This window comes from Hyperolius riggenbachi, chromosome 7 (genome assembly GCF_040937935.1).
Source record: "Hyperolius riggenbachi isolate aHypRig1 chromosome 7, aHypRig1.pri, whole genome shotgun sequence".
In the NCBI taxonomy this organism is placed as follows: domain Eukaryota; kingdom Metazoa; phylum Chordata; class Amphibia; order Anura; family Hyperoliidae; genus Hyperolius; species Hyperolius riggenbachi.
The window spans coordinates 25,632,178-25,656,140 of record NC_090652.1 but is presented as its reverse complement, the minus strand read 5'-3'; the positions used below and the strand labels follow the sequence as shown (position 1 = coordinate 25,656,140).

At 45.3% G+C, this 23,963-nt stretch overlaps 1 protein-coding gene across 4 annotated transcripts in view; it reads left to right on the top strand.

The window, feature by feature from the left end:
• Window positions 1–23,049, top strand: part of SPNS1 (SPNS lysolipid transporter 1, lysophospholipid) — a 129,071-nt gene extending 106,022 nt beyond the window's left edge. For all 4 annotated transcript variants that reach the window (XM_068243747.1, XM_068243745.1, XM_068243743.1 and 1 more), the window contains 4 exons: window positions 6,143–6,208; window positions 9,159–9,257; window positions 11,323–11,494; window positions 21,837–23,049. In XM_068243747.1, the coding sequence (XP_068099848.1) occupies window positions 6,143–6,208; window positions 9,159–9,257; window positions 11,323–11,494; window positions 21,837–21,931 (432 nt within the window). In that variant the 3' untranslated portion in view covers window positions 21,932–23,049. The remainder of the gene's footprint in view (window positions 1–6,142; window positions 6,209–9,158; window positions 9,258–11,322; window positions 11,495–21,836) is intronic.
• Window positions 23,050–23,963: the final 914 nt, after the last annotated feature.

The following is a 23,963-nucleotide window of genomic DNA, read 5'->3' as shown; positions in this document are numbered from 1 at the left end:
AGAAGCCATTTTCTGCCAGGAAAGTGTTTTATGGCTGCGATTCCTTATCAGGGAGGGTCTGACCCGGTCCCGACCCAGTCAGAAACTGTTACTTGTATACCTGATATTTAGCTCTTTCAGGTAGAGAAAGAAAAAAAGGAACACAGCATAGTTATTTGTGTGCTTGACACTGTACATACACATGTCTATCTCATTATGTCACGTCACCTTGTGTGTCCTTTAAGGTCGTTTTTCATTAAAAAAAAAAAAAAAAGCTTCCATTGACTTGCATTAACCTATTTTGGTTCCTGGACGTTGAAACTACGTCCAGGAACCATGCGTGCTACCGCGGCCGATTGCGCGCGTGCACGCGCGCTCCCGGTCCGCGGTTCGTTAGCCAGGCAATCAGTGAATCGGGCTATAGTGCCCGATCACTGATTCCTCTCCCCCGTGGAAAAAGCGACAGCTTCTCTAGGAAGCTGCGCTTTTTCTGGCTGTTACCTCCCCCCTGCGTCGCTCTAAGCGTATGTTACGCTTAGAGTGACGTCATGTAAACAAACTCATGGCCGCCATCTTGTGGCCAAAAAGTAATACTACAAATAAAAGTAAAAAAAAAAAAATTAACACACATTTACATTATAAACATGTTGTTTACATCCCACCCTCCCAAAACTACCCAAATAAAATGTTTAATATAAAAAAAATAAATAAATAAAACATGTAAATATTTACCTAAGGGTCTAAACTTTTTAAATATCAATGTAAAGATGAAATACTTCTATATTTTTTTTATTTTAAACTTGTAAATAGTGATAGATGCAAAACGGAAAAAATGCACCTTTATTTCCAAATAAAATATTGTCGCCATACATTGTGATAGGGACATAATTTTAACGGTGTAATAACCATGACATATGGGCAAATACAATACGTGCATTTTAATTATGGAGGCATGTATTATTTTAAAACTATAATGGCTGAAAACTGAGAAATAATGATTTTTTCCGTTTTTTTCTTATTCTTCCTGTTAAATTGCATTTATAGTAAAGTGGCTCTTAGCAAAATGTACCCCCCAAAGAAAGCCTAATTGGTGGCGGAAAAAACAAGATATAGATCAGTTCATTGTGATAAGTAGTGATAAAGTTATAGGCTAATGAATGGGAGGTGAACATTTCTCAAGTGAAAACGACGGAACGCGAATGGGTTAAAATTGCAGCAAAATGGCCCCGATTGCAGTTTTATGAAGGAGCATAGGTAGGAATTGGTTAGGAGAGTGGACAATCTGTAAGCATTCTGAGGATCAGCATATGAGTCATTTTTTACATAGTTACATAGTTACTTTGGTTGAAAAAAGACATACGTCCATCGAGTTCAACCAGTACAAAGTACAACTCCAGCCTGCTCCCTCACATATCCCCGTTGATCATAAAATCCCTGGATTAACATCATTGGCATTACCTAGTAATTGTAGCCATGGATGTCATTCAACGCAAGGAAAGCATCTAAGCCCCCTTTAAATGCAGGTATAGAGTTTGCCATAACGACTTCCTGTGGCAATGCATTCCACATCTTAATCACTCTTACTGTAAAGAACCCTTTCCTAAATAAATGGCTAAAACGTTTTTCCTCCATGCGCAGATCATGTCCTCTAGTCCTTTGAGAAGGCCTAGGGACAAAAAGCTCATCCGCCAAGCTATTATATTGCCCTCTGATGTATTTATACATGTTAATTAGATCTCCTCTAAGGCGTCTTTTCTCTAGACTAAATAAACCCAGTTTATCTAACCTTTCTTGGTAAGTGAGACCTTCCATCCCACGTATCAATTTTGTTGCTCGTCTCTGCACCTGCTCTAAAACTGCAATATCTTTTTTGTAATGTGGTGCCCAGAACTGAATTCCATATTCCAGATGTGGCCTTACTAGAGAGTTAAACAGGGGCAATATTATGCTAGCATCTCGAGTTTTTATTTCCCTTTTAATGCATCCCAAAATTTTGTTCGCTTTAGCTGCAGCGGCTTGGCATTGAGTACGATTATTTAACTTGTTGTCAATGAGTACTCCTAAGTCCTTCTCCAAGTTTGATGTCCCCAACTGTATCCCATTTATTTTGTATGGTGTTAGACCATTGGTACGACCAAAATGCATGACTTTACATTTGTCAACATTGAATTTCATCTGCCATGTATGTGCCCATATAGCCATCCTATCCAGATCCTGTTGCAATATAACACTATCTTCCTTAGAGTTGATGATTCTGCACAATTTTGTATCATCTGCAAAAATAGCAACATTGCTCACTACTGTATCCACTAGGTCATTAATAAATAAATTGAAGAGCACTGGACCCAGTACAGACCCCTGTGGGACCCCACTGCTAACAGTCTCCCATTTTGAGTATGATCCATTGACCACAACTCTTTGTTTTCTGTCCATTAGCCAGTTCCCTATCCAAGCACACAGACTCTTCCCCAGTCCTTGCATCCTCATCTTTTGCACCAGACTTTTGTGGGGAACAGTGTCGAATGCCTTAGCAAAGTCTAAGTATATCACATCTACAGCATTCCCAATATCCATATTAGCATTCACTACCTCATAAAAGCTGAGCATGTTAGTCAAACAGGACCTGTCTTTAGTAAACCCATGTTGATGCTGAGAAATAAGATTATTTTCTACTATGAAGTCATGTATAGTATCTCTTAGTAACCCCTCAAATAGTTTGCATACAACTGATGTTAAGCTTACAGGTCTATAATTTCCTGGATCTGATTTTTTGCCCTTCTTAAATAATGGGAAAACGTGGGCTGTACGCCAATCCACTGGGACTCTGCCAGTTGCAAGAGAGTCACAAAAGATAAGATAAAGGGGTTTATCTATAACTGAACTTAATTCCCTTAGGACCCGAGGATGCATGCCATCCGGGCCAGGTGCCTTGTCTATTTTTAATTTATTTAGTCTTGCCTTTACTTCTTCCTGCGTTAAGTATTTAATATTACAGTTAGAAGATTGAGACTCTTCCGCCTCTGTAATTTGCAACAGTGCTGTTTCCTTTGTAAAGACAGAAGCAAAGAAAGCATTTAATAACTCTGCCTTACCTTGGTCATCCACCATTGAGTTCCCACCCTCATCCTTTAGGAGTCCTATACAGTCAACCTTTCTTTTTTTAGAGTTGATGTACTTGTAAAACTTTTTTGGGTTAGATTTGATATCCCTAGCGATTTGATTTTCAGCTTCGATCTTTGCCAGCCTAATTTCTTTTTTACAATTTTTATTGCACTCCTTATAATTGCTTAGTGCAGCCTCGGTCCCCTCCTGTTTTAGGACCTTATAGGCATTCTTTTTCCTCTTCATTTTATCTTTAACCTTTCTATTCATCCATAGAGGCCTTTTTTTATTCCTAGACATTTTGTTTCCATATGGGATATACATACTACAATATTGATTGAGAATACGTTTAAAAGCTTGCCATTTCCCTTCAGTGTCCTCCCCTTGTAGTACATTATCCCAGTTCACCAAACTTAGTGCCTGCCTGATTTGATTGAACTTTGCTTTTCTAAAATTCATAGTTTTAGTGGTCCCGCTGCCCCGTGGCCTATCAGTCACCAGATCAAACGTTATCATGTTGTGATCACTATTTCCCAAATGTTCTTGAACCTGCACATTTGATACATTATCTGGTCTATTCGAAATGATCAGATCCAGTAACGCATTCCCCCTAGTTGGTTCCGTTACCATTTGAGTCATGTAATTGTCCTGTAGTGCTGCCAGAAATCTGCTGCTTTTACCAGAATGGGTAGCCTCAATACCCCAGTCAATGTCTGGAAAGTTGAAGTCGCCCATAACTATGACCTCATTTTTACTTGCCGCTTTTTCAATTTGCTGTAGTAATTGCAGTTCTGCAGCTTCATTAATATGAGGTGGTCTGTAGCATACCCCAATAAGCAATTGGCAACTTTTATTTCCACCATGAATATTTACCCAAACGGACTCCACATCTTCGCAATCTTCCTCCATCTCATCGTTGAGGACAGCTGTAAAAGAATTCTTAACAAAGAGACAAACCCCTCCACCTTTTTTCCCTGTTCTATCCCTCCTGAACACATTGTATCCTTTTAAATTGGCTATCCAGTCATGACTTTCATCCATCCATGTCTCGGTTATTCCCACAATGTCATAGCCTTTGTCATTCAGAATGAACTCTAGTTCATCTATTTTATTTGCAAGGCTCCGAGCATTGGTTATCATGCACTTTATATTTTTACCACCACATTTACCAATTTTGTTTACCTGAAATGGGCTACTTGAAGTTTTACCAACCTCCTTAATCTTTACACTGTCCCCACCCCCCTCTCCACCCCCCATAATGTTAGGCTCCCACTGTCTTTTTACCTTATCTTGTCTATATGTTGAGACTTTATCCTCCCGCCTCCCCCCAGATCCTAGTTTAAAATCTCCTCCAACCGTTTAGCCATCTTCTCCCCCAATGCAGCTGCACCCTCCCCATTAAGGTGCAGCCCGTCCCTGCTGTAGAACCTGTAGCCGACTGCAAAGTCTGCCCAGTTCTCCAGGAACCCAAACCCTTCCTTCCTACACCAATTTCTCAGCCACTTATTTAACTCCCTAAGCTCCCTCTGTCTCTCAGATGTAGCACGTGGCACTGGCAGTATTTCAGAGAACACCACCTTGGAGGTCCTTGCTTTAAGTTTATCTCCAAGTACCTGAAAATCATTTTTGAGGACCTTCCATCTCCCACTAACTTTGTCATTGGTGCCAATGTGTACCATGACAGCCGGGTCTTCCCCAGCCCCACCCAATAATCTGTCAATTCTTTCCGCTATATGCCGAACCCGAGCACCCGGGAGGCAACAGACTGTACGGCATTCACGGTTTCTTCGACAGATTACCCTGTCTGTGCGCCTAATAATTGAATCCCCTACCACCAGTACCTGTCTAGCCTTAGCTGCACTCCTATTCCCTTTCTCGTTACAGCAGTCTGCCCCTTGGTTGCTAAGGAGCACATCCTGCTGCAGCATTGCTACTCCAGAGTCGTCCTCACCAATATTACGCAAACAAGCATACTTATTAGTGAGGGACAACTCGGGACTAGCCTCCCTGCCACTTTTTCCCCTACCCCTTCTAACTGTGACCCAACTAGCGGCTACCTCTGCTTCTTGCTCCGGCTTTACTCCACCCGCCTCATCTTCAAGGGTTCCATCCAGTGTCTGGATCGTGAGATCCAAGCTCATCTCCATGTTGTGTATGCGTCTCAGTGTTGCGAGATGCTTATTTAGCTCTGCGACTTCCGCCTCTAACCGAGCAACACGCACACATCCAGGGCAACAGTAAACACCCTCAATCCGCTGATCAAGGCATGCATACATGCTGCAGGATGTACACTGTACTGCATTGTCCAACATGATGACTATTGTGTGGGGAAAATTTATTTAAAGTAAACTATGGTGGTAAAAGATGAAACGGGAGAGTGAGTGACGTTCGGGAGTAAGTGTAGCTGGGGTGGAAGAGGGGGAGGGGTGGAGGAGGGGGAGTGAGTAAGTTGGGGTGGAGGAGGGGGAGTGAGTAAAGTTGGGGTGGGGGGGAGGAGGGGGAGGAGGGGAGGGGGAGTGAGTGAAGCTGGGGTGGAGTCCTCAAAACTTAAAGACTACACCACAACGTGTTAGCACATTCTAACCAATGCAAAAAAACCGCAATATTGGTTGAAGGTTTTTTTTTTTTTTTTTTTTTTTTTTTTTTTTTTTTTTAGTCCTTACCTGTTTCCTCTCCCTTCTCTCTTTGGCCCCATGGAAAGCAATGCTGGTATTTCTGTGACCAAAAAAGACAAAAACATCATCACCGTGGTTACGGGGAGGGGAGTGGACGATCTATAATCAATCTGAGGATCAGCATATAATGAGTCATTTGTAATAGTGACCGGCTGTTGGATTTCTGACCACATGGAAAGCAATGCGGTTATTTCTGTGACCAACCCCCTCAAATGATCTTCAGGCTTTGTGCTGAGTTTGCTGTGATCCGGAAAAGGAGCTTAATCTCCCTCAGTCTGCTAAAGAAATACTTTGCAGCACCAAAGTCTCTCTCTACACTTTCAGTAGAGCATGGTAAGTGCGTCATTTCCTGCTGCTTTTCTCAGTGTCTTCCTGTCTCCCTGCAGATCTTCATCTTCATCGGAGAGACGCTTCTGTCCCTCAACTGGGCTATCGTGGCCGACATTCTTCTGGTGAGTCGTCTTAACTATCTGTCTGGCTCTAACGCAAACCTGAATTGAAAAGGAACTGATGAATAGGCAAAACTGAACCTGCATGTTGGTGAGAGCAGCCGCACCAGGAATTATCTCATTTATGTCTCCGCCTCTCCCCAATGCGCTGCACGCTGCTCTCCATTCTCCCTGCACTTCCGCCTTCCCAACCGGAAGTTTTGTGGAGGAGGAGGAAGTGTTGTGAAGATGGAGAGTAATCTGCAGCGCATTGGTGAGAGGTGGCGACGCAGGTGAGTTTAACACTGTCTGGAGTGGCTTACCTTACCCCTCACCAACACCTTCCAAAGCTGGCCGGTCACGCGCCTCCTCACTGCGCTCCCACTACCGGGAGCATTCTGCGCATGCACAATATGCAAAAAATCGATGCCGTGCAGAGTGCTCCCGGCAGGAGCGCAATCGTGGTGTGCGCGCCTCGGGGCCCCGCAGTAGCCACTGACAGGCCACAATTGGCCAGCTTTTGCAGGGGCCGCTTCTGCTCCATGGAGGGACATGGAAGGACGTTGCGGGCACGGGATGACTCCAGGGAGCTGCAAGAAGCCCCAGATAAGTTAAACTGCTTAGTAACCCTTGAAACCACTCCAAGATGAGTGAACAACATAGATTATCTCATTGCAATAGGATCTGTCAAGAAATGTAGGGAATGGTATATAGTAAACAGTCAGATTATTTATTCATTTATTTATATATCACCGACACATTACGCAGTGCTGTACAAAGTTTGTCTTGTCACTAACTGTCCCTCAGAGGGGCTCACAGTTTAATCCCTACCATAGCCACATGTCTATGTATGTATCGTGTAGTGTATGTATCGTAGTCTAGGGCCAATTAAGGGGAAAGTCAATTAACTTATCTGTATGTTTTTGGGATGTGGGAGGAAACCGGAGTGCCCAGAGGAAACCCACGTAGACACTGGGAGAACATACTGTACAAACTCTGTGCAGATGTTTCCCTGGCTGGGATTCAAACCAGAGAGACCCATCGCTTCAAGGCAAGAGCGCTAACCACAGCACCACCGTGCTGTCAATTCTTGACGATTATGTTTTTGTTTTTTTGTAAGCAGGAAGAATGTTCAGGCATAAGGACCTGAAGGATCTAGGAGAGGCTAACCCATGTATTCTGATTCCACAGAAGAGCACCCTGCAAAGTTGATAATTTATTAAACCTAACATTCCCTGTTAAAATTCACTTTAGAAACAATCCTTCTGGGTCAGTCAGTGTTCGTTGATGGGTTTGGGGCCCCAGGACAAGCTGGTGGTAACAGTCGCCATTGTAAGCAACCTCAATTGCTCGTCCATGTCCAACCAACCCTCCTTCACACTAGAAGGCCAACTTGCTGGCTGGAAATTGAATGCATCTCAACACTTTTCACCCTTTCCCTTTGTCAGGTGATCACCCACTCTCAAAGCTAAAACAAAACAAGCAAACGTTTAGTGCAGAAAAACAAAAGTTTGCTTTTCTAAAACAGAAAGAATTTGCGATAATTCAGGTGGGAGTGAGCTTGAGATGTCTCCCAGAGCAACACTGCTGAATATATGCAAATTAACCATTGTACCTTTAGAAGCTAAACACACCTCCAGAACCGCTGGAATGCAATTCGCTGGAATGTTTAGTGCAGAGACCCAGTAGTGTCCGTTTACTGTTATTGCTGAATGGAGCCATCTAGTGGCTAAACATGAGAATGTCACTGTGTTTAATTCTCTGAAAGTAAACTCCCTGCATATGGATAATAGTACAGTGAGTAATTATGGACACAAATCAGTAATAGAATATCGGTAATTTTACCAGTTTTTAATGGGCATCCAAATGTAACAGTGCTTATTGCGCCCAAATGTATGTGACGCAACTCCTTACCTTAAAATGGAATCATCCAAAGTAATTAATTCAGTAGTAGTACACGGCTCAGTCGGACTCAGTCTGACTGAGTGACGTCAGCCGGGGCCTTCTGCGCTTGTGCTGCTGACGTCACTGAGCCACTTACCGGGGACCACCGTGGCTGAATGGGAGATCGCAGGAGGACGGTGAGGGACACAGCCATGCTTATGGGGCTGGAGGAAGCCTCGGGTAAAAAAAACAGGAAGACTCAACTCGTAGTCTCTTTAATGTGCAGTATGCAAACTGGAGGAGCGCAACACTTTGTGATGTTTTTTTGATGCTCATCCAGCCACACATGCTGCTTTTTGTATGTATGTTACATCACTTCTTTTTCCATCTGCTGCACCAATAAACCATAGTGCCAGACTTTTCTTGTCCTCCAGTTTGCTTGCATCTACTTTGCTATACGCCTTGAGCAGTGTTTTATGCCAGTTAATTACAGCTTTTCCCGAGTGCCTGCCAGCTCTCCCACATTAATGTGCAGTATGCTCGCTAATCCACGCTTTACATAGCAGCACTCGCTGCTATGTAGGAGCGTGCCTTCCCTTAGTTACGCGCATTGCTTCCTTAGCAACGCACGTCACTTTCAATGCAGGCGGTCCTGTGAAGTACGGAACCATGACCATTAACATATTAATTGTCATAGTAGCGTCTGTTACTGAAGTATCGAGGTAGCAATACTTCACTGGACCGCCCGCACTGAAGGTTACGCCTGTTGCTAAGGAAGCAATGTGCGTAACTAAGGAAAGGAATGTTCCTACATAGCAGCGAGCGCTGCTATGTAAAGTGTGGATTAGCGAGCATACTGCACATTAAGCAGCACTGCTTTAGCAGCGCAGCTTGATGAATCGGGCCCAATGAATTATTATGCATTAAACCAATTGGTTCGAATTTCAATAAAAAAAAAAAAATTCAGAGACAAATTCAGAGAGAAATTGTTAGAAATGCATATGAAAAAAGTGCATATGAATAACTGACACTTGACAGCATGACAGAACCATCTATCCCGTTCACTAATCTTCTGTTTACGCCTTTGCAGTATGTGGTGATCCCAACGCGGCGGTCCACAGCAGAAGCCCTGCAGATCATGGTGTCCCACCTGCTGGGTGACGCAGGGAGCCCTTACCTCATCGGGGTGGTAAGTAGCAGGCCTACATAGTTGCATAGTTATTATAAGGCCTGGCCCAATTATCTCTAAAAGGACTCCAGATGGAATCAGATAAAATTCCCTGGATCAACACAACCAGGAATTACCTTCTAATTATAGCCATGGGTGTCCTTTAATGCAAGGAAAGCATCTAAAGGGGCCCATACACCTAACGATTTTCCCGCCGATATACAGCCATTTCAATCACAGTGATCAAAACGGCTGTGAAATCGCCGTGCACACCGCTGACAGAACGATCGATTTCCTTCCGAAATCTATCGTTTCCGATGATTCCCGTCGACCCATTCGTGCGGAAGAATTTTCTCGGTCACCGGCGGGTCGAGAGTGCGTCATTAGCGGCGTTCGAATGCCCGACGACCGACGCAGTACAGCGGTAATACATTACCTGCTCCACCCGGCGCGAGTCCCCTGGTCTTCTTCTCCGCTTCGAGCTCCAGACCGTTTCTTCTCCGCCTCAGGCTCCAGAGCTACATGGAACTTCCTGTCCCGGCAGGAAGTTTAAACAGTAGAGCACCCTCTACTGTTTAAACTTCCCCTGGACAGGAAGGCGGCGACAGCAACGGCAGCTCCACAGATTGTGATCGGTTTCAGGCTGAGATTGATTCACAATCTGTTTGCAGTAAAGGTGGCCATACGATCCCTCTCTGATCAGATTCGATCAGAGAGGGATCTATCTGTTGGTCGAATCTGAAGGCAAATCGACCAGTGTATATGGCCACCTTAAGCCCCCCTTAAAGTAAGCCTATAACAAAAAAACAAACAAAAAAAGAGCCCTTGGGGGGTACTTAACTCAGGATGGGGATGCCTCTGGATCCTAATGAGTCTCCCCCATCCTCTCCTGCAACCCCGATCCAGCGATTGGACCCCCGCAAATCCACCAACAAGCTTGTTGAGCTCCAGGATCATAGCAATCCTGTGGGAGCCGCATGCAGCTGCACTTGCAGCTTTCTTTTGGGCTCAGGTGAAAATAGCAGAGCCAGATTGAATCCACTCTACTGCGTAGATGCGAGGTGTCTATGCCTGCAACTGTTTTGATCCTGGAGCCCACAGCGCCATCCACGGTCTGCCAGAGCTGGATCGGGGCTGCAGGGGAGGAAGGGGGACGCCTCATTAGGATCCTGAGGCTTCCCCCCCCTCCCGAGGTAAGTATCCCCAGGGTTCTCATTACTGGTGTTCTTTAACCTCCCTAGCGATTATTTCCAGATTTATGGTCTAAAAGCCCTGCAATTTTTTTCACAAGCTTTTAGATCCTAAAAACAAGAAAGAAAACCTATGTGGGAGCTGCTGCAGATCTCTCTGTGGTATAACTCACTCAGGCACAGGATTACCGCTCTGAGCTGCAGATTTCCGTCCCGAGCCTGACTCTGGATTACCGCTAAGGAGGTTAAACACAGATCTAGAATTTGCCATATCTACTTCCTGTGGCAATGCATTCCACATTTTAATCTATTACTGTAGAGAACCCTTTTCCTAAATAAATGGCAAAAAACTTTTTTTTCCTCCACGCGCAGATCATGTCCTCTAGTCCTTTGAGAAGGCCTAGGGACAAAAAGCTCATCCGCCAAGCTTTTATATTGCCCTATTGACGTATTTATACATGTTAATTAGATCCCCTCTAAGGCGTCTTTTCTCTAGACTAAATAAACCCAGTTTATCTAACCTTTCTTGGTGAGACCTTCCATCCCTTGTATCAATTTTGTTGCTTCTCTTTGCACCTGCTCTAAAACTGCAATATCTTTCCTCTAATGTGGTGCCCAGAACTGAATTCCATATTCCAGATACGGCCTTACAAAAGAGGTAAACTGGGGCAATATTATGCTCGCATCTCGAGTTTTAATTCCATTTTAATGCATCCTAACATTTTATTAGCTTTAGCTGCATCTGCTTGGCATTGAATACGATTATTTAACTTCTCGTCAGCGAGTACTCCAAAGTCCCTCTCCAACTTTGATGCCCCCATCTGTATCCTGTTTTTTGTACTGTGGCCGCCCACATGCTTGCTTTCATTGATTCATTTGCCTATTTCCTCCTCCAGATATCTGACAGTATCCGTCACGGCAAGCCAGACTCCGCCTACCTCCAATTCCGCAGCCTGGAGTACGCGCTGATGCTGTGCGCCTTCGTAGGAGCGTTGGGAGGAGCTTTCTTCCTGGCCACCGCCCTCTTCATTGAAAAGGACCGGAAGAGGGCGGAACTGTTCTCTCAAGGTGACTCATGTGTTTCCTATAATATTCAGAGCTCATTGCTGGTGATGAAGATTGGCAGTTCTACGTTGCAGTAAAAGTCTGTTTGCTGAGAATATGTTAGAGGCAGCTTTGTGTTCTCTAGAGGCCACTGGTGACAGAGGTTTTATTGCCCAGCTAAATCGTCCTGACCAAAGGCCTAGAAACCCCAAGGTGACCAGGTCAGTGGGGCGCAGGACAGGCCAGATGTAGTCAGGAGATGGGGAATCAGTGTTGTAATTTTTTTTCCAATTGGGTGGCATGAGATAGTAGCCGGGTGGCATGAAAAAATAGCTGGGGGGGGTGGGGGGCGAGATGAGAGAATGCAGGACCGGTGCTTCTGTGATCAACTCTGCTTACAGCATAGGAGGAGATGAGCCGATGACAGCCGGGTGGTCACCAAAACTAGCCGGGTGTAGCACCCGGCTAAAAGCCTGGGGAATTATCAGGGCAACAACAAAACATTTGCAAAGCTCTTCTCTCCCATAGGACCCAAAGTGCATAAGCTTGTCTCAGATCAGTACATAGTGATGTGTACAGGGGAAAAGTTATGCGATCATAAATGCCAGACTAAACAGGTGGCTGTTCAGTTTTGATTGGGTTGGAGCTGTCTTGATTGGGCGTATATCAAGGCGCTCCAAAGTGTAGAGGCAGCATGACAAAAGGCTCTGGCTCCAAAGGTGTTCTATTTGGACTCCGGTGGTGGTCAACTTATTAGATCCTGTTGATCTGAGGTTGTGGGAGGTGTGACGCAGTTGCAATGAATCTTTCAGGTACCCTAGGTAATGTACAACCAGGATGGGGGGAGTTGGAGAAACAAGGTGAAATTTACGGGCAGAGGATAGGAACCTGAAATCAGTATTTGGATGGCCTCATCTCTTGGGTACATGACAGCTGCATGTATCGTCTGTCAAACTGTAAATGCACTGAAGTTTGGGAGAGGTGTACACATGTGCGAGTACTGTGACCTGCAGGGATCGGGCCGCCATCCTGTGGGTGACAGTTTCAGGCAGAGTGCTATAAAGACATCTGGTGGCTGATGATGTGTATTGTTACTAGGGAACGGTGAGGAGGAGCGATGCTCTGTGCACGGCAGAATAGGTGGGGTAAAGAGGAGAACAATAGACTCGGCCTGTACATGGCGGGGCAAATCATCTTGGCTGAGCCCATTGCTGTCCTCCTTGCCCCTCCCCTATATGCTGCTCCATCATATGCTGTGTGTTGTGCTTCCTCTTTGCTCCATAACAACTGAACATGCCCCAAGCCTACAGCCTAGCAGTACTTATGGCTGCGCTCCTTCTCGATCACGCTACCATAACCGGGAAATCTGCGTATTCGCAGTTTATAATGCCCCCATGCATATGCAGTGTTTTGGGACCCTGAGGCTTCCCCCTCCCGAGGTAAGTGTCCCCTAGAGGGTTTTTTTTTCTATACAGAGTCTCTTTAAAGTAAGCCAGAGACTAACACTGGGGCTTCCTCCAGCTCCCTCTGCATCGATCATTCCCACAGCGTCTTCCTCCGCCTTCTCCTGTTCCCGGTAGAAGCCCCATTTGTTTGGTGAGTCGTGGTGCATGCGCACGCCCTGCTGCACTCCCATGGCTGGGAGCACTCTGCACTGCCCAGTACTATTGTGCAGGCGAAAAACGCTCTCAGCCGCGGGCAGGGGGGGGGGGGCAGGTGGCCCCCAATCAGCAGGCTTGCCCCAGGTGCTGCTCTCCAGCCTTAATGTCTGCATCCAACTCTCACTAGCACAATGATCCATGACATCGTACCTGTCAAAGCTGCTTGGACTCCGTCAAGGTTATCTTACCAACGCAGCAGCATGTAAAATGGTAGCGACTGCAGACGTAGAATGTTAAATGTATGTTAATCCTTTTAGTTTAGTCTGTGTATTTGTTCTTGTAGCCATATATGTAAGATAAACAACTGTTGACGTGTATTTTGCCTTTGCCATGTATACCACAAGCAATTCCGAGTACGGCACCCCCGCACTTGGCGAATAAATCCATCTTGTATCTTGTATCTTGTGGCGTATGCACTCCACTGCACTGCGCATGCACCGTCTGCCAAAACTTGCAAGGCTTCTATCGCGACCAGGAGGAGGTGGAGGAAGACGTTGTGGGTGCGATCGATGTGGAGGGGGCTGGAGGAAGCCCCAGGTATGTATAACACTTTTATGTGTGTTCGCCTCTGGTACACTTTAAGCAGTGAAAGAAGAAAAGGACTTGGCAGGAGTGACTTCACTACATTAGACTTTTAAATGCTGCTGCCTGGGACCTTCTTGTTTGTGGCAGCACTTCCCTCTGTGTACAAGTGCGACCATGCTGCGTCTGCATAAGTACAGTCTGTGCAGAGCTACTTTGTGCTACTGCCCAATCAGGAGCTGTACTCACACAGGCAAAGGAGTACGACCAGCTCTTGTTGGATATGTTCATTGGGACTTGATGTTGGAAGAGTGGGGTGTGTTGTAGGCTGATACTTTTAAAGCGGATCCGAGATAAAAAACAAGTAACTTGTCTATATATCTTATCTAAAGTTTAGATGGTTTACACACCAAATCTAGCTGCAAACAGCTTCAACAGTTTATGATGATGTATTCCTGTGATACAATGAGAGCAGCCATGTTCTGTTTGTCATCATTACACAGGTAATCTGCAACTGCATCTCCACCCCTCAGCCCGTGAAAAATTCACTCCCCCCTCCCCTCTGCCTCTGAAATCTCTGGCTAGTAACTTCCTCCTGCCCAGACTGAGCTCCCATAAGCCCTTGCTACATGGGTCTGAGTTCCTTGGTGTTTTGGAGAAGCTGTGGACGAGGCTTGTTTAGTTTATAGGGAATTAAAGTATTCAAACAAAACAAAACAAAACAAAAAAAGTATTTGACTTGAGGAATGCCCTATAAACTATATGTAAGGAACACAATTATCCAATGAATAAAAGTTCATCTCGGATCCACTTTAACAGCTGTTGAGTAGAGATGACTGCTTGCTGTCTGGCCAGAGGCAGGGATTTCCCATTCGTTGTTGCTGAGGTCAGGTCAGTAGTAAGCGCCACTGAAATGTCTGCACCAGGATTCTTAGCAAAGCCATTTAGCCCCAGGCTTGTAGTGTTCACCGTTCTGATACATGGGGGATTTCACTGAAGATGTCTGCGCTATATAAATAATGATTTCACATTGTCCCAGCATTGTGCTAGAAAAAAAAGACCCTAAATGCCTGGAATCACTTAGTGTGAACACATACCTCCCAGCTTTCTGAGATAAGAAAGAGGGACACGCCCCTGCCACACCTCTAACCCTTCCCCATGCATATCACTAACAATTCAGAATCAATAGTTGTAGTTTTATCATTCAAACCACACTGGTCCTTTTTATCATTGTTAGCTTTTCTTTATTTTAACACTTCAAAATAAATATATACATTTTCATTGATGGGAATAACGTTTAGAGCCAAACACATTTCTGGAGAAAAAGACATAGATTTACACAGATCTGTACATGAGTCCTGAAAGAGGGTTAAGTGAGGAGGAATGAGGGACTGGGGGGGGATATTTATCAAGAGTGTCTGAGACAAAATATTGGTAGGTTTTTAGAAGTCCTTCCAGAACTGTCTCAGGCATCTTAAGATCAGTCCAGATCACCAGGGTCAGGCGGTAGAGCGCAGGTGCACGTGGCCAGGAGCGGTCTGTGCTTGTGCACGATGGCACATTGACGTCATTGTGCCGTCATGTGTATGCGCTGAGCATTCCTGGCCTCGCTCGCCTGTGAGCTACCGCCTGACCCTGGCGACCTGGACTGAGCTGTGGAAGTAATTTAGGGTACAGAGGGGGACGGAGGGGAACGGAAGTGGTGGGCATGAGGACTGCATCTAATACATGCCTGCTCCCCCTGTTTTTAATAAATCGTTCAGCTCTGGTAGCCTCTAAGCCTGGTGCACACCTCCAATAGGAAAACAGAATGGGTCACAATATAGTATGTAGTATATCAGGGTTTTATGGAATACAATAACGTATGATGTTATACTCACAAGTAAGGGTTACCTCAAAGGCAACCACTGTGTAGGCGGGTGGGGACCATTAGGACCTGACCCCACCCGGGATGAAGAAGTCGCTCTCTGTAGATAGGAGACAAGGGGTAACACCCCTCCACTAGGGGTGGACTTGAGAATGGAGAAAGGATGGAACAGAGGCGCCAATAACAGGATACAATGTTGGTGTCTGACAGGAGGTGCTTGGCTGCTACACTGACCAGTACTAGTTATTGCTCCCGTTATTGCTCCCGATTATTGCCTGATGAAGCGGGTTTGATCCTGGGAAACGCTTGCAACGTGCAGTGTATAAATAAATTGACTATTAAGTCAACTAATTTGGTTACTACTTACTGGGGAGGTAAGTCCACCTCTACCCCCTCGTTTAAACATTTTCTAATGGTTTTTTTTCCTGTTACTGGAGCTTCTGTTTCATCCTCGCTACTTTTCTTATTTTGACTAATATTAACCACTTTACCCCCGCCCGTACGGATTTCTCCGTCCCTTTTTCCTTCCTTTAACCCCCAGGGACGGAGAAATCCGTACTTTGCGCACTCCCGCCGCTGCCCGCGCTCCTGCTCATAAACACGCCGCCCGCCACTAGTAAACACGCCGCCGCCCGCTCGCCCAGAGATCAACGAACAGGAAAATCCATTCCCGTTCGTTGATCTAAGCCCCGCAATGATCCGCTGCCGCTCGGCTGAGCAGCGCGATCATTGAGAGCAATAACAAACTCCCAGCCTCTTTCTACTTCCTGCAAGCGTCCGGCAGGTCGCATGAAACAAAAAGTTACTGTTGCCATCTTGTGGCCAAATAGTAAAACTACACCCTAAGCATTTTTTAGACACAAATAAACTAGTTTTACACAAAAAACTCCTTACCTCCCACACTCCCCAATTTTTTTTTTTTTTTTTTTGTAATTAAAAAAAAAATAAAAAATTTACAATTTAAAAAAAATACATAAATAGTTACCTTAGGGACTGAACTTTTTAAATATTTATGTCAAGAGGGTATAACACTGTTACTTTATAAACTATGGGCTTGTAATTAGGGATGGACGCAAAACTGAAAAAAATGCACCTTTATTTCCAATTAAAATATTGGCGGCAAACATTGTGATAGGGACATAATTTAAACGGTTTTATAACCGGGATAAATAGGCATATACATTTAATGGGTTTTAATTACAGTAGCATGCATTATTTAAAAACTATAAAGGCCAAAAACTGAAAAATAATACATTTTTTTTCCCACATTTTTTCCTATTTTCCCATTAAAACACATTTAGAATAAAATTATTCTTATCATAATGTCCCACCTAAAGAAAGCCTAATTGGTGGCGAAAAAAACAAGATATAGTTCATTTCATTGCGATAAGTAATGATAAAATTATAGACGAATGAATGGAAGGAGCGCTGAAAGGTGAAAATTGCTCTGGTGGTCAGGGGGTAAAACCCCTCAGTTGGGAAGTGGTTAAATTAAGAAAATCTAAAATGTAAATGGGCTAATCAAATCTTGCAGTGGAAGCATTTGGTTTGTCCATTTTCAAGCTGGATAGTTTGCTTAAAGTGAACCAGAGACGAAGGACCCACATGTATTTTACCATATATAATCAGTGGGAACATTAGAGAAAGCACCTACCCTGCTCTCTGTTTCATCCTTCACTGTTCAGCCTGCTTCTAATCAGCCCTGAGAAAATCCCAGACTGAGCATTCAGTCTGGCTTTGCTCAGGAATCATTATAGCTGAGTCTGTCTTTTCTGATGTCTTTTCAAGCCCAAGCCTGCCCCCTTGTGGCTCTGCTTTCCTGTTCTGTATACTGGCAGCATCACAGAGAGCTGTGATGTGATGGGAGGAGCTGCTAATGTAAGGGCATAGTGAAAAACTTTTTTTTTTTTTTTTTTTTTAATCCTATATTTGTTAGTCATAAGAGGTTTTTAGAGATGGAGATTTCATTTTGCACAAAGCCCACTAAATAACATGCTTTTCTGATTAACTGAGTTTTGCACGGAGTTTTAGAGAGGAAAAAAAAAAAAAGGCACACCAGAGCAGCGAAAATAAAATACCAGGTATAGTATTTATTTTGTAAAATCTATCAGGGGATATGTTTATTTTGTGCCAAAGCGTTCATCTCTGGTTTCCTTTAACCACTTGCCGACCGCACACTCATACCGTGCGGCGGCAAAGTGGTAGCTGGAGGACCAGCGACGCACATCTGCGTCGCCAGGTGCCTCCCTAATTAATCAGGAAAGGCCACTCGCGCGAGTGGCCGTTTCCTGTTAGACCACAGATCGGGTCTCCGTGAATAGCCTGCGAGCTGCTGATCGCGGCTCGCAGACTAAATGTAAACGCAGGAGACGTTTGTCTCCTTTGTTTACATTGAACGGCGCTGCTGCTACAGCAGCGCTGTAAAGCAGATCGGCAATCCCCGGCCAATCAGCGGCCGGGGATCGCCGCCATGTGACAGGCTGCACAGGACGGATAGCGTCCTGTGCAGCCCCGATCACCAGGGGTGAGAGGGAGAGGGAGGGAGGGAATTTCGCCGCGGAGGGGGGCTTTGAGGTGCTCCCCCCCCCCCTGCAACACCCAGGCAGGCAGGAGCGATCAGACCCCCCCTGCACATCATCCCCATAGGGGGGAGCAAAAGGGGGGTGATCTGATCGTTCTGCCTGCAACCTGATCTGTGCTGGGGGCTGCACAAGTTCCCAAAAAAAAAAAAAAATGGCACTGATCCAAAACCTTGTATTAAACGCCATCAGAAAACTTCAGTACAGGAGTATGGAGGAAAAAGACGCATATAGACACCTGCAGCAGGCAGAGGTAGATTTGTACTGAAACGCCTTAAAGGGGTACTGTGGGATGTTAAAAAACAGACACTTACCCGGGGCTTCTATTGGCCCCCTGTAGCTGTCATGTCCCACGCTGTCCTCCTACGATCATCCGTTCCCCGGCACCGGTCAATTATTCGTCTCACGAGACGAATAGTAAGCGCTCCCACTCGCGTCTCTGGGAGCTTACTGCGCAGGCGCAGTATGAGGTTTTCTCGTGCTGCGACTGCGCAGTAAGCTCTTGGGAGCGAGCACACGCATGGCTGCTCAGCCGCAGTCGCTTTAGTTAAATAATTGGACCGGCGATGGGGAACGGATGATCATAGAAGGACGGCGCGAGACATGACAGCCACAGTGGGCTGATAGAAGCCCCAGGTAAGTGTCAGATATTTTTTTTAACATCCCACAGAACTCCTTTAAGAACCACAGAAACGCCTATAGATGTCAGTGATGTCACCTTCTAATTCCTGTTCCCTTTGTCACAGATTACCATTCAGCCCTCAGGCACTGTGTAGTGATGGCACAGACTGGTCACAAGGTGAATGCTGTGAACGTTCGCAAAGTTCGCATTCGCCTCCATGCTAAAGTATGGGGTGAATGCGAACTTCATGTAACGTTCACCATAGACTGTTTGCGTACGAATCGTTTGTGCCATCACTACTGGGGTGACCTTAGAGTCCCTCTCCCTCTGATGACAGGACATAGAGAAAGCGGTCTTCCTGTCCTGAGGGTTTTATGATGGGGTTCTGGTTTCCTGACTTTCTTACTTCAGTTCTCAGATCTTGGAATGTAGCTCTGGCAATCCAGGAAGAGGTAATGGGCTTATTGCCCCTCTATCCAGGGGAAGTTTTGCAACTCTGCACAGGGAAAGTGTAAACACTTGCTTGACAAACCTTCCACAGACACACTTTCCTCCTAAGAAAACTTAGTGAACCGAGCACCTTTTTTTTTTTTTTTATCACTCAGGACATTTCTATAGCACATGAAAAATGCATGTTGACAATCTGTTACATTATTAAAATAAACTTTCATTTTACCTTGTATTTTACATTCAAAGTAGTTTTATTAGCCTGTTTCAGCAGGCCTGCCCATCCGTCCCCGGCCACAGAGCTTTCAGGAACCTAATTGTTTTATTGAGCTAATTACCAATAGGTAAACAATGCATTTTCATCAACAAAGGGGGTTAGTAATTAGGACTGTTTCTTCAAAGTCATTGTGTGTGTCAATGTGTGAAGATAGCATCTCTGACTTCTGTAAATAAGGAATGTGAGAAGGGGAGGGGGGAACATGGCAGCTTCTATGCCAGGAGAGATTCCAGTGAAAGAGAATGTGCTCAGTTCCCTTTAAGAGGAACTCTGGAGAAAACTGTTGTGCCCGTATTTGCGTGCGTATGAAAAAACTGTCACAATGTCCCCAGCAGTCTAAGAGTTAATTACGGTTTTCACAGTAAATGGAGGGATATGTACGTACCATGCTATTTTAGTTCAACACTTTTAAAGGAAAGGCGACGTGAGAAAGACATGGTGGCTGCCATATTTATTTCCTTTTAAACAATACCAGTTGTCTGGCAGCCCTGCTGATTTCTTTGGCCGCTGTAGTCAGTATAGGCACAGAGTAACAGCTCATACTGCACATACTGGCTGTAGCAGAGGGCAGCACACACTGCAGCCAGTTTACCAACATTCTGGAAGTATTGCGTTCTGGGAGAAAACTTTACCATGTGTTAGAGTTCTCTCCAGTGTGCATCTCAGCAGCTTTCCATAGGCCCAGTCATAGTCTCAGGTTGGGGAAAATGAAAGGCAGACTTTTTAGCAGTTCAACAAAAATTAATTTTGCAAAACTGCATGTTTTTTGTAACAGGCAATACAAAAACTACATGGCGAGTGTAGGTCTACTTCTGGAAAGGACTAGAGGCTGGGCTACGCTATGCTTAGTGCAGGACTCTGCACCACCCTATTATCCAACAGCAATGCTCTGTTCCCATTAATGCATGGTGGTCTGATTCCAAGGACATCCTCCTTCACTTATTACCTCCCACATTCCCATTCCATGTAATAAGTGGGGCAGGATTGGGGATGGATAATAGGAATTACGACTGTAGCGGCGCACAGTGAGTAACTTCAGCGCCGTCAGAAGACGGAGCAGACGTTCCTTTTAAAACACAGTAATTTGTCCGCCACCAATAGCTGGAAGTCGAATTACATAATTCCCTACCATCCACGTGGACCTGGAGGGGGAATAGTAATTAACGTGGCCGGGACTTATGCAGCAGGATAAGCCGTATATCGGCTGTATCCTACGCCCAAGTCTCCTGGTGGCCAATTATCTCGTACGCCTCAGTCTGTGTTATGCATGGAGCTGAAGCTCAAAGAAGATGAAAAGTTAATTGGCACCAGCTGATTTATATCACACTCGTCCTTTCACTGTGACTTCCTCACCCACCCACCCCTCCCACAGGGCAAGAACTCAGTTTGTCTCCCCACTAAGGATTAGTTAACTTAACTCACGTCCACGTGGCCCTGGAGGGGGAATAGTAATGAACGCCGCCAGGACTTGTGCAGCAGCAGGTTACGCCATACCGGCTGTATCCTGTGCCCAAGTCTCCCGGTGTCGATTTCATCAGCATGCCTCCTGGAGTGCCTCCTTCCCTTCTTCCCTATGCAGAGTCCTGAGCAGTGTGTAAATGAGAGGTTACTCACCCAGCATTCCACTGAAAAGACCTACCTTGAACTAGCTAATACTGAGGGTACCTCTGGCTACCTTATACTAAAGGGCACCTGTACCAGGCTTGGAAAGTAGGGGAGAGGTGACAGCAGTTCGGTGGGGGTTTGTAGAAAGGGACGTCTAGGGTGACAGAGCATCTGTGCCTATAGGCTTCTGTGATGTAAATCCAGGCCTTTGTACAATACATGGTTACCTGGTTCCTCCAGTGTGAATACACCTTAAAGATAGCGGCATCCAATCAACTTATGTCAAATTGTCATCATATGCCATCCAGCTACCACCACCCCATGCCAACTGCTCTCATTAGACTGAGCATTGTGCCTATGGGAGTCCACAAAGAGTCTTCTCCATTTAAAGGGTATCTGTAATTAAACAAAATTCATATATAACACAGTAGAGGGAAGCCTCTGCATGAAAGGCTTCTCCTATCCTTGACCCCAGTGATTGTACGCTAAGATCCTCAAAAACTTTAGTGGCCACGCCTCCCGTACGTGTAGAAGCACAGCTGTGCTACTGCGCAGGTGTGGATCGTACTTGTGCATGTGCAGTAAGGCCCTGCTCTTACTGGGAGCATGGCCATGAAGAGGAAGAGGTTCAGCAGTGGAGGGGCCGAGGAGGACATGGGAAGCTTCTGGAGACTTCACTCTACTTTTTTTTTTTTTTTGTATGTGCTCACAGGTTCTCTTTAAGCCCCTGATATCCTACAAAATTTGGTGGCAACTTAAGTATATGTTTGTGTTTTGTGCTTCCAGGACTGATAACGGAAACTGACAGCCCTGAAGACAGAATTGTGGTCCCGAAACGAGGACGATCTACTAAGGTCCCAGTGTCCAGCGTTCTCATATAAGCTCCTTCAGGTTGTGAAGAGCTTAGAACTTCTCCAAGGCAGAGCTACAACCAATCATTGCTCTCCGTTCACCAGCAGGAAGATGGACACCGCTAAAGGCGACCTCTAGTTCTGTCCCATCCGTCGCCACCTCTCTGATCAGTCACCTTGCGTTTGTCAGAGAACGGTTTCCTACGGGACATTAGCAGAACATGACGGCTGGTGTGGAGTGGCGACTGTGCCTCCATCTTGTGACTTGAACTACATTTTATGAATTCTATCCATGCACCGTACTATTTATTTCAGTTTAATTTCCATTCTGTTCATTTACACAAACTGACGGCTACATGAAACGTTATTCATAGTTCGTAATTTTTTTCTTTTTGTTTTAAAGAAAACTGTCTTGTTTTTACATAATTTTTGTCATTTTATTGAGCGTTCACTGGGAATTGAGTTACTTGAATGACACAGTACATCAAAGGAGGTTTGCCAGAAGACGATAAATTATTTTTTAAATGTTATGTTTTATAATGTCAGCAACGGACTGTCTTTAGTAAGTTCTTTCTTAACCTACGGTGCACAAAACAACATCTCCAGCAGTCAGTGTTCATCTAAAATATTATTCTAATGACTAAAGTAAAAACTGAGGTCTGTATGAAGCTCTTCTATTGCTATCAAAAGACCAAGGTAAGTGTGATCTAATGTATGCGGGTACAAGCAATGGCTAAATTGAAACATCATTTGAATTTACTCCTATCCGTACAAGCCTGCTGGAGTACTGGAGTTGTTTAAGGTGGCTGTAAAACTCTCACTGGTACAGCATAACGTTTACCGTAAATGAATGATGAACCTTACTCCCCTTCATTTATGTATAACTAATGAAAGCTGCATGGAGGTAAAGCAGTTCACTGCAGCTACTCAGGGGTGGTGCAGTGCAACGCAGCTACTTGGGGGTGGAGTAATGCACTACAGCTATTCGGGGGTGGAGCAATGCACTACAGCTACTCTGGGGTGGAACAATTAGCTGCAGGTGCTCAGGGGTGGGAAAGGGTACAGTGGTACAAACCACATTTTCTTACATTGTACTGTAAAAATTTGGTTAAATGTAATTCCCAACTGTCTCTTAAAGAGGATCTGTAACATCAAAAGATCCCCTGGGGGGTACTCACCTCGGATGGGGGAAGCCTCCGGATCCTAATGAGGCTTCTCACGCCGTCCTCCATCCCTCAGGGGTCTCGCTGCAGCCCTCCGTGAAAGATGACGTCAATATTTACCTTCCCGGCTCCTGCGCAGGCGCTCTGACGGCTGTCGGCTCCGAAGTAGGCGGAAATACCCGATCGCCGTCGGGTCTGCTCTACTGCCCAGGCGCAAGTTTCCGGCGCCTGCGCAGTAGAGCGGACCCAACTGAGATCGGGTATTTCCGTGTAGTTCGGAGCCGAAAGCAGCCACAGCGCCCCTGCTGGAGCCAGCAAAGGTAAATATTGAACTGACAGTCGGGTCTGTTGCCGGCTGTTCGGAGGGCTGCGGCGAGACCCCCGTGGGACAGAGGACGGCGTGGGAAGCCTCATTAGGATCTGGAGGCTTCCCCCACCCGCGGTGAGTACCCCCCAGGGGAGGTTTTTTATGTTACAGAGTCTCTCTTTAAGGCTCAATTAAATCCAGCATTGTTTGGTCAGTTGTAGAAAAGCATGTTAATGGGAAGATCTCTAAGATGCTATTTTTTTTCACTGTAGTCTGTGTCCCTGTTGAGATTTTCCTTAATTTCCTGTCCTATGTCACCCATCAAGGAAGTCACTGAAATCCTCCTCACGGTGAACCTAGACAGTGATAACATCCTGGGACTTGCATCTGTTACTCAGCCTCCTCTTATAAGCTGCTGTGGAAGGTGGTGTAACTGCATGATGTTAGAATGAAGCTGATGGAGGAAAAGGCACTCTTCTGACCAGTTAGTACTGCAGAAGGTATTCCGCTGAACCCAATCGTCTTACCATTCTTAAAGTGGGATTCCACTTTTGCTGAGAAAATTACACAATCACATCAGTTGAAAGTGGAG